The 10,825-nt window shown below is 53.0% G+C and overlaps 1 protein-coding gene across 1 annotated transcript in view; it reads right to left on the reverse strand.

The window, feature by feature from the left end:
* The window catches only part of SRRM3 (serine/arginine repetitive matrix 3), a 71,543-nt gene extending 62,666 nt beyond the window's left edge, over positions 1–8,877 (reverse strand). Inside the window, exon 1 of the mRNA XM_011976352.1 lies at positions 8,560–8,877. Within this exon, the coding sequence (XP_011831742.1) occupies positions 8,560–8,792 (233 nt within the window). The 5' untranslated portion in view covers positions 8,793–8,877. The remainder of the gene's footprint in view (positions 1–8,559) is intronic.
* Positions 8,878–10,825: the final 1,948 nt, after the last annotated feature.

Consider the following 10,825-nt stretch of genomic DNA (forward strand, 5'->3'; position numbering starts at 1 on the left):
CAAGCCCCCTTTCCTGGGGGTCTTTGGCACATGGAAGGGTAGGAAATTGGCACACATAGGTTTCATGGAGACTTGCGGCAGCACATATGCAGGGCTGGGGCTCATCCTGGAGTCAGCGGGTCGGAGACAAGTTGATGAACTCCCACACCTCTCTGTTAGGGATGGGCTGCTGGATTGAACCAACTCAGAGGCCTGGGGAGGGTCCCTCTATGCCCCAGGGCATCTTGTTGGGAGAAGCTGGGGACTCAAGGATGACACCTGGTGATTGGTCTCAAGCGTGACCACCACCTCTGAGTGTCCTTTCCCCTCATATCTCTTGGAGTCAATCTTCTCAGCTGAGCCACTTGGGACAGTGATGACGGACAGACAGAGGAGCCCAACAGTCCTGCTTTTGAATCCTGGCACCTCCCACTTCCCAGTTCTGTGACCTTGGGCAAGTCCATACGCTTCTCCCAGTCTTAGCTTCCGCATCTGTGAAATGGGCACACGACCCACCTTTCAAGGTTGTCATCTGGATATTAGTCATCTGGATATTAGTCCCCTCCCAATCTCATGTTGGAATGTGATCCTCAGTGTTGGGGGTGGGGTCTGGTGGGAGGTGTTTGGGTCATGGGGGCGGATCCCTCAAGAACGGCTTGGTGCCCTCCCTGTGGTCATGAGTGAGTTCTCACTCTATTACAGGGGTCCCTAATACCCCAGGTGGGGGTACCACTCTGTGGCCTATTAGGAACTGGGCCGCACAGCAGGAGGTGAGCAGTGGGCAAGGGAGCAAAGCTTCACCTGTATTTACAGCCGCTCCACATCACTCCCATTACCGCCTGAGCTCCGCCTCCCATCAGATCAGTGGTGGCATTAGATTCTCAGAGGAGTGGGAACGCTGTTGTGAACTGCACATGCGAGGGATGTAGGTTGCATGCTCCTTGTGAGAATCTAATGCCTGATGATCTGTCACTGTCTCCCATCACCCCCAGAAGGGACTGTCTAGCTGCAGGTAAACAAGCTCAGGGCTCCCACGGACTCCACATGACAGTGAGTTATAGAATTATTTCATTACATACTACAATCTAATAATAACAGAAATAAACTGCACAATAAATGCAATGTGCTCGAATCATCCTGAAACCATCCCCCGCACCCCCAGTCCATGGAAAAATTTTCTTTTTTTTTTTTGTTTTTTTTGAGACGGAGTTTCACTCTTGTTGCCCAGGCTGGAGCGCAATGGCACAATCTCGGCTCACCACAACCTCCATCTCCCAGGTTCAAGCGATTCTCCTGCCTCAGCGTCCCAAGTGGCTGGGACTACAGGCCTCCGCCACCACACCAGGCTAATTTTTGTATTTTTACTACAGACAGAGTTTCTCCATGTTGGTCAGGCTGGTCTCAAACTCCCGACCTCAGGTGATCCACCCACCTCGGCCTCCCAAAGTGCTGGGATTACAGCCAGAAAAAACTTCTTCCGCAAAACTGGTATCTAGTGCCGAAAAGGCTGGTGACTGCTGCTCTATTAGTTTAGGAAAGAACTGATTGTTTTAAGGAGTCTGGGGTATCTCTCCTCTCCCTTTCTCCCTCTGTTGCCATGTGACATGCTGGCTCCCCTTCTTCTCCACCATGACTAAAAGCTTCCTGAGGCCTCGTCAGAAGCCAGTTGGATGCCGGCACCATGCTTCTGTACAAGCCTCTAGAACCGTGAGCCAAGTAAACTTCTTTTCTTGATAAGTTACCCAGCCTCAGGTATTCCTTTAGAGCAATGCAAAGTGGACTAACACAGATGTGATGTATTTACATCACTCTGCACAGTGCCTGGCATATAGTAGGTGCTCAGTAAATGGTAGCAACTGGTCAGACACGGTGGCTCACGCCTGTAATCCCAGCACTTTGGGAGGCCAAGATGGGTGGATCACTTGAGGTCAGGAGTTTGACTCTAGCCTGGCAAACATGATGAAACCTTGTGTCTGCTAAAAATACACAAATCAGCTGGGCGTGGTGGTACACGCCTGTAGTCCCAGCTACTCGGGAGGCTGAAGCAGGAGAATCACTTGAACCCAGGAGGCAGAGGTTGCAGTAAGCTGAGATCATGCCACTGTACTCCAGCCTGGGCAACAGAGCGAGACTCCATCTCAAAAATAAATAAGTAAATAAATAGTAGCAACTGAAGCTTATTTGTCCCAGGGCAGTAGGGACAGAGTGTACAGTCATCCCAGGCTCCCTGCCCTTTTCCAAATGAGACCCCTGCCAGGTCAGCATGGCACCAGCTCCAAGAATCACCTGGGCCTCTTCTCTCTCTGTTCTGCCTGGAGGCAAAGGCTGGGATAAGGGGAGGCTGCTACCCAAACCCCTCGCTCCCTGTGGAGGCGGCAGAGCCGGCCAGCCTAGGGCCATGCAGGAAGGCTGGCTAGCATGGCCAAAGCCTCAGACTCAAAGTCAAGGGCTTCTAGGCTGGGCATAGTGGCTCACACCTGTAATTCCAGCACTTTGGGAGGCCTAGACGGGCAGATCACTTGAGGTGTTTGCGACCAGACTGACCAACATGGTGAAACCCCGTCTCTACTAAAAATACAAAATTAGCTGGGCATGGTGGCATATGCCTGTAATCCCAGCTACTTTGGAGGCTGAGGCAGGAGTATCACTTGGACCCGGGAGGCGGAGGTTGCAGTGAGCCAAGATGGTGCCATTGCTCTCCAGCCTGGGTGACAGAGCGAGACTCCGTCTCAAAAAAAAAAAAGTCAAGGGCTTGTGTGTCGATGGGGGAAGAGTAATGGGGCAGTGATGTCTGTTCCAGGATCCCCAGCCTCTTGGCCCAGGTGCTCCCCCACCCAGTCTGGCTCCCTTAGTCCTCATGCCACTCCATGGGCCATAAGGGAAGGGCATGCCAAATGCATTGTGGCTTTGGGGATTCCTGGGTCACTCTCTGGGACAGGAGTGGGGTGAGGGGACACAGGATTTTAAGAGTTCCTCAGAGTGAAAAATGTTTAATTTTGTCTGTCTGTGCCCAGACCCAGTGCTTCCTAGATAATCATTTTCTGCACCAGAGCTTTGAGAGGCATGGTGGCCTTTTTATTTGTCATTTTTATATTTTTTAAAGTAGAGATGGAGTCCTGCTATGTTACACAGGCTGGTCTCAAACTCTTGGCCTCAAGCGATTCTCCCACGCCAGCCTCCCAAAGTGCTGGGATTACAGGAGTGTGCCACTATGCCCAGCTAATTATTTATTTATTTATTTATTTATCTATTTATTTTTGAGACGGAGTTTTGCTCTTGTTGCCCAGGCTGGAGTGCAATGGCGCAATTTCAGCTTACTGCAACCTCCATCTCCTGGGTTCAAGCAATTCTCCTGCCTCAGCCTCCAGAGTAGCCAGGATTACAGGCATCCACCACCACGACTGGCTAATTGGTTTGTATTTTTAGTAGAGACAGGGTTTCACCATGTTGGCCAGGCTGGTCTCGAACTCCTAACCTCAGGTGATCCACCTGCCTCGGCCTCCCAAAGTGCTGGGATTACCGGTGTGAGCCACTGCGCCCGGCAATTGTTTATTTTTTGGTAGAGGCAGGGTCTTCCTATGTTGCCCAGGCCTCCTGGCCTCAAGAAAATCTCCTGTCTTAGTATCCCAAAGTACTGGGATTACAGGCATGAGTTCCTGCATTAGGCCAGACAGCGACCTTTTGCTTTGTTTTGTTTTGTTTTGTTTTGTTTTTGTTTTTTGTTTTTAGATGGGGTCTTGCTCTGCCACCCAGTCTGGAGTGCAGTGGTGCAATCATAGCTTGCTGTAGCCTCGACTTCTCAGGCTGAAGTAATCCTCTCACCTTAGCCTTCTGAGTAGCTGGGAACACAGGCATGTGCCACCACACCTGGCTAATTAAAAAAATATATTTTTTTGTAGATGGGGAACAGGTGGGCTCACTATGTTGCCCAGGCTGGTCTCAAACCCCTGGGCTCAAGTGATCCTCCCTCCTCAGCCTCCCAAAGTGCTGGGATTACAGGCATGAGCCACAATGACTGGGATGGTAGCCTTTTTATTCCCATTTTAGATGAGCAAACAGAACAGGGAGAGGGGAGGGCTCAAAGCTCCAAGCCTAGGCCGGGCACAGTGGCTCATGCCTGTAATCCCAGCACTTTGGGAGGCTGAGGCTGGCAGATCATCTGAGGTCAGTTCGAGACCAGCCTGGCTGACATGGTGAAATCCTGTTTCTACTAAAAACACAAAAAATTAGCTGGGTGTGGTGGCACATACCTGTAGTCCCAGCTACTCGGGAGGCTGAGGCAGGAGAATCACTTGAACCAGGAGGCAGAGGCTGCAATGAGTAGAGATCATGCCATTGCACTCCTGCTTGGGCAACAAGAGTGAAACTCCATCTCAAAAAAAAAAAAAAAAGGTTCCAAAACTAGCTAGGAATGGAGCTGTGCTCTGTCACCTCACCCACGTCCTTACAAGAAGAGGCATGGCATCTGGGCACAGTGGCTCACCCTTGTAATCTCAGCACTTTGGGAAGCTGAGGCAGCTGGCTCACTTGAGGTCAGGAGTTCAAGACTAGCGTGGCCAACATGGTAAAACCCTGTCTCTACTAAAAATACAAAAATTGGTTGGGTGCCATGGCTCACGCCTTTGATCCCAGCACTTTGGGAGGCCGATGCGGGTGGTTCACGAGGTCAGGATTTCAGGACCAGCCTGACCAATATGGTGAAACCCCGTCTCTGCTAAAAATATAAAAATTAGCCAAGCATGGTGGCATACACCTGTAATCCCAGCTACTCAGGAGGCTGAGACAGGAAAATCACTTGAACCCAGGAGGCAGAGGTTGCAGTGAGCAGAGATCGTGCCACTGCACTCCAGCCTGGGCGACAGAGTGAGATTCCATCTCAAAAAAAAAAAAGAGGCCGGGCGCGGTGGCTCAAGCCTGTAATCCCAGCACTTTGGGAGGCCGAGACGGGCGGATCACGAGGTCAGGAGATCGAGACCATCCTGGCAAACACGGTGAAACCCCGTCTCTATTAAGAAATACAAAAAACTAGCCAGGCGAGGTGGCGGGCGCCTGTAGTCCCAGCTACTCGGGAGGCTGAGGCAGGAGAATGGCGTGAACCCGGGAGGCGGAGCTTGCAGGAAGCTGAGATCCGGCCACTGCACTCCAGCCTGGGCGACAGAGCGAGACTCCGTCTCAAAAAAAAAAAAAAAAAAAAAAAAAAAAAAAAAAAAAAAAAAAAAAGAAAAAAGAAAAAAAAGAGGCATGGCAAGAAGATAAATAGGGTGGCAGGGAGGATGCCGGGGGCCGGGTGGGAGCATCACATCAGAAAGGCTGGAGGCTCCATCCCGCCCCGCGGTGATTGCAGACTGCAAGCCAAGGCTGTCTGGGAAGGTGACTCCAAGTACGCCATCAATCTCCAGTGGATTAGCCAGCCAGCCATCAATATTGAGGAAAATGATTGCTTTTTAATGGGGCCAAAGAGTGTGTGTTCCTGTGACTGATGTGAATATTTGTCAAATGCCCGAGAACCCAGTAAATAAACGCGACCGAACCAGTGTTTCTAGAAATGGATATTAATGACTCGATTTGATAAAAGAGCGGGGGCGCCTGGTGTTTATTGGACACTTTGTGGGGACGGGCTGGGGGCAGGGCAGTCCCACGTGTGTCTTCAACAGAAGACTCTCAGAACAGCTCCGGAACACAGGTGCCCCTATTTTCCAGGTGAGTAAACCATGGCTTGTCAAGGTCAAGATAGAGCCAGAAGCCTGGATTTGGGAGTCGCAGAATGCCTGTCCTGCCATGATCAAATGCCTGCTGCAGATGGGGAGGGCAGGCGGAGGGTCACCCAAGACCTGGATTTTTGGGGGTGGCTCCAGGATAAGGACCACCTCAAGTGAGAGCTTGGGTGGGGGAAGGGGTCCTGACTGAGCAAGTGGGGACATAGTGGGTGCTTCCCAGGGAAGCAGGGATCCTTGATGCTGGGGGTCTAACACCCAGGACAAGGACAAATGCCATCACCTTTTGCTTGGGGAGGGGCTCAGTAAGGGAAGGTTCCTTGAAATGGTGGGGGTATTTGAAGGGGAGGGCTTTCAGGATGGGAAAGTACAGAGAAGAGGAGGGGACTTAGTGAGGGGAGAGGGGCTCAGGATGGGAATGGGTTCATCAAGGGGGTGGAGTTCTGGGAGGAGGAGGAGCAGGAAAGTGCAGGGGACACCTCGTCCGTCCCTGTCAACCCTCTTGTCCTCTGCCCACACTCCCCTCCCTCCTCGACTCTCCAGACAGAATTTGGCAGAAATTGCAGGGTTTGTTTGTTTTTGTTTTGTTTTTGAGATGGAGTCTTGCGCTGTCACCCAGGCTGGAGTGCAATGGCGCGATCTTGACTCACTGCAACCTCTGCCTCCCAGGTTCAAGTGATTCTCCTGCCTCAGCCTCCCGAGTAGCTGGGATTACAGGCACTCACCACCATGCCCGGATGATTTATTTTTATTTATTTATTTATTTTTTGAGACGGAGTCTTGCTCTGTCACCCAGGTTGGAGTGCAGTGGCATGATCTCAGCTCACTGCAACTTCCGCCTCCAGGTTCAAGTGATTCTCCTGCCTCAGCCTCCCGAGTAGCTGGGATTACAGGCACTCACCACCATGCCCGGATGATTTATTTTTATTTATTTATTTATTTTTTGAGACGGAGTCTTGCTCTGTCACCCAGGTTGGAGTGCAGTGGCATGATCTCAGCTCACTGCAACTTCCGCCTCCAGGTTCAAGTGATTCTCCTGCCTCAGCCTCCTGAGTAGCTGGGACTACAGGTGCATGCCACCACGCCCGGCTAATTTTTTGTATTTTTAGTGGAGATGGGGTTTCACTGTGTTAACCAGGATGATCTCTATCTCCTGACCTCATGATCCGCCTGCCTTGTCCTCCCATAGTGCTACGATTACAGGCGTGAGCCACCACACCCCGCTTTTGTGTGTGTGTGTTATAGAGATGGGGTTTCAGCATGTTGGCCAGGCTGGTCTCGATCTCCTGACTTCAAGTGATCTGCCCATCTCGGCCTCCCAAATTGCTGGGATTACAGGCGTGAGCCACCACACCCCGCTTTTGTGTGTGTGTGTTATAGAGATGGGGTTTCAGCATGTTGGCCAGGCTGGTCTCGATCTCCTGACTTCAAGTGATCTGCCCATCTCGGCCTCCCAAATTGCTGGGATTACAGGCGTGAGCCACCGTATCTGGCTGGATTCACAGATTTAATTCACGACCTGAGGTTCTCACTGTAGGAGATGCTCCCCACCTCGCCCCTTCTTGCCCCTGCCCCTTGGGGTCTCATTCTCTCCTCTGGTACCCACAGCTCATCAACATGTTCCCTTGCCAGCTGGAATCTCCTTTCTGTGTGTCCTCAGCATCCTGCCATCCATCCATCTATCCCTCTCTGCAAGGGGCCTCCTGCCCACTACCTGGTCCTCTGGGTGAGGTGAGCACCAGGTCCCCATTACCCCTTCTTCTCCCTACAAGCAGCCCTGCCTGGCAGCCAGCAGGACTCTTCATCCTGGTTCCACCTTGGCCCCCGCCTTGGCCCCCCACCTTCCAGTTGGCCTTCAGCAACTCACTGTCTCTGCCTAAGCCTGGGGGTCTTCCTAAGCTCCTCAGAGATGGTGGCCCCTGTCTAAGGGAGCCCAGGAGGCCTGGGGTGGACAGACAAAGGTGTGACTTGGAAGGACTGCAGGACACAGGCTGTATCTGGCCCCATGTGGCTCAAGGCTCCAGCCCTCCTGTGTGGGGAGTTTCTGATTTCTCAGCTCACTGACAGTCTGATGGGCAGCCACTGCTCCTGACTTTGACTCCTTCAGCAGCCAGTCCACTAGTTTCTTTCTTTCTTTCTTTTTTTTTTTTTTTTTTTTGAGAGGGAGTCTCGATCTGTTGCCCAGGCTGGAGTGCAGTGGCCCAATCTCGGCTCACTGCAACCTCCGCCTCCCGGGTTCAAGTGATTCTCCTGTCTCAGCTTCCCGAGTAGCTGGGATTACAGGCACGCGTCACCAAGCCTGGCTAATTTTTGTATTTTTAGTAGAGACAAAGTTTCACCATGTCGGCCAGGCTGGTCTCAAACTCTTGACCTCATGATCCACCCTCCTAGGCCTCCCAAAGTGCTGGGAATACAGGTGTGAGTCACCGCGCCCGGCTAAATATTTTTTTTGTATTTTTCATAGAGACGAGGTTTCACCATGTTAGCCAGGCTGGTCTCGAATTCCTGACCTCAAATAATCCGCTCGCCTCGGCCTTTCAAAGTGCTGGAATCACAGGTGTGAGCCACTAGGCCTGGCCGGTTTTTGCCATTAAAAGTAATGGCGATTACTTTCGCAACAACCTAATACACAAATGAAAGATGAGCTGGACTCGCAATGGCTTCACCCCAATTGGTCTGGACTCTGGCCTCTTGTCTGGACAAGGCTCGTGGGTTCCCACGGTCGCCCGACTCTGCCCTAATAGTCCCTAGCCCCGCCCTTCTCCCCGCCCACGACGTTCGCCACGCCCACGAGCAGCGTCACTCCCTCCTCCCGCCCTCGCCCCGCCTATCTCCCCACCCCAGCCCCGCCCCACGGCCCGCTCACCCCTGCTCCTCCATCATCTCCTGCAGCTCCATGCACTTGAGCTCCACGCGCCGCTTGCGCTCGTGGTCCAGGATCTCGCGGTGCGCGCGTTTCACCAGGCCCGGCTCCGCGGTACGCAGCTCCTCCTCAGCCCGCGGCCAGGCCCCCGAGGAGGCGCTGGGCTGCGGGAAGCCGTTCGCGGCGTCGGGTGGGGAGGGCATGCTGGCCGCCCCGTTGTTCACGGTGGAGGACATCGTGGCTGGCCCCGGAGCCGCTGGCCTGGGCCGCTGGCCCTGAGGGACAGACACAGACACGAGGCGGGATGGTCACTTCTTGGCCACCTGCTAAGCTCCTCTCTGCTCGAGTTAATCCTGGAGATTTAAGGGCCCACTCATGGCTCTAATCCGCTTCCTTTTCTGGTGCAGAGGGAGACAGACGGCTGGTTTGCACCTTTGGGTCACACCTCAGGGCACGAGTGGGTTGGAATCTGGGCTTTTTCCCATCTGTAAGGTGGGCGGATGCAGGCCAGACTGGATGGCCTCTAAAAGCCATTGGCTGGGAATCGTGTCACCTCCAGGAACTACCGAGGATAATCCTCTCTGGCTTACATGGATGCTTGGGCCAGACATCCCAGCGCCCACTTGCACACATCATTAACTCCCCAGTCATACTTCTCCTTTAGGCTCAATTGAAACCGTTTACACACACACCAGGCCCACTGTCCTGGCTCTGTCCAGTGGGACACAGATTACATTCCATGTGTTCCTACCTCCCAGTCTGCTCCCAGGGCAGCCGGCACAGAGGGGAAGATGAAAGCCTACCCCATTCCCACCCCAGAGGCAGATTTTAGCTCTCTGTTTGATCTGGCCAACTTCTCCAAAGCCGACATTCCAGATAAGCCGGGCTCACCCAGATTGGGCCTACAGGACTATCCCCTCCTTTGTTCTGGAAACGCTGCTTCTGGCAATGTGACCAAGGCTGACACTGACTAGCTTTCCAGGCAGCCACGTCCTCCTGTAGGCTCAGGGTGGGGTGGGAGTCAACTTGGCTTGGAGCTAAGAATCTCTGACTCCATGCTAGGCCCTCCAAAGTAGAGCAGACACACACACAAGCCCGCTCACACATACTCCAAGGACTTCTATCTTAACAGAGGGGAGGCACCTCCTGAGCTATTTCCATTTCCTTTCTCCAAGGCTCTGCTAGTTGCTAAGCAACAGGGAGGCCTCATTCCCAGGGAGTGGGGTGGGAGGGAGGAAAGGAAGGAGGGAGGGAGGAAAAGAAGGGATTGGGTATGCCTGGACATCTTGGATCAGGCCTTCCCTGTGACACTTCTCCCCCAACACACCCTCCCGTCTCTGGCCTCAGAGTGATGGGATGGGGGTGGGAGTGTTCAGAGCTACAGAAACTGGAAGGCAGAGAAGAGAGAGGGACTGTGACAGCTACTGGAGGCTCTGAAGGGGACAGAGTGACAGCAGGCAACAATGGTGATGAAAACATAAGCTCTTCTCATATGTCCTTCCCCCTGAGTCCCAAGTGCATGGGTTCTAGGCTGCATTTTTCCACTCCATGCTGTGTGACCCTGAAGATGTCACTACCCCTCTCTGAGCCTCTGATTTCCACCTGTTCCTGGGAGCATCTGCCAGAGTCTTCTGGAGAGGGGAGTGTCTGGGGGGCTTAGAGACCAAAGCTGTTCTTCTAACCCCTCTTTTCCACTCTCACACCTGCTAGCTTCCCACCTCTGTCCCTAGACCAGCCCTATACCCCAGTTCCACCAGGGGTTTTCCTGGGACACTCTACAAGCATCACCCACCCCATGCCTCAAACAGAGCCCTGCTCCCCACCCACCTCAACTGCAGGGCTTGGCTTATGGGTGACCCCTCTATCTGTTGGTCATCTGAGCCAGGGACATGTGTGGAGCTTGGATATCCCTATTGCCCTGACCCACAACAGTTCACCTGTCATCAAGTCAGGTCCCTCATCCCCTCTTCTTTGTTCATTTTTTGAGACAGGGTCTCACTCTGTCACCCGGACTGGAGTGCAGTGGCACAGTCATAGCTCACTGCAGCCTTGAACTCCTGAGCTCAAGCGATAGCCTCCCACCTCAGTCTCCCGAGTAGCTGTAACTACAGGCATGTGCCACCATACCCAGCTAATTAAAACAAAATAATTTTTTTGATTTGTAGAGTCAAGGTCTTGCTATTTTGCCCAGGCTGGTCTTGAACTCCTGGCTTCAAACGATCCTTCCACCTCAGCCTCCCAAAGTACTGAGATTACAGGCAAGAGCCAC

This window comes from Mandrillus leucophaeus, unplaced genomic scaffold, assembly GCF_000951045.1.
Source record: "Mandrillus leucophaeus isolate KB7577 unplaced genomic scaffold, Mleu.le_1.0 Scaffold164, whole genome shotgun sequence".
Taxonomy (NCBI): domain Eukaryota; kingdom Metazoa; phylum Chordata; class Mammalia; order Primates; family Cercopithecidae; genus Mandrillus; species Mandrillus leucophaeus.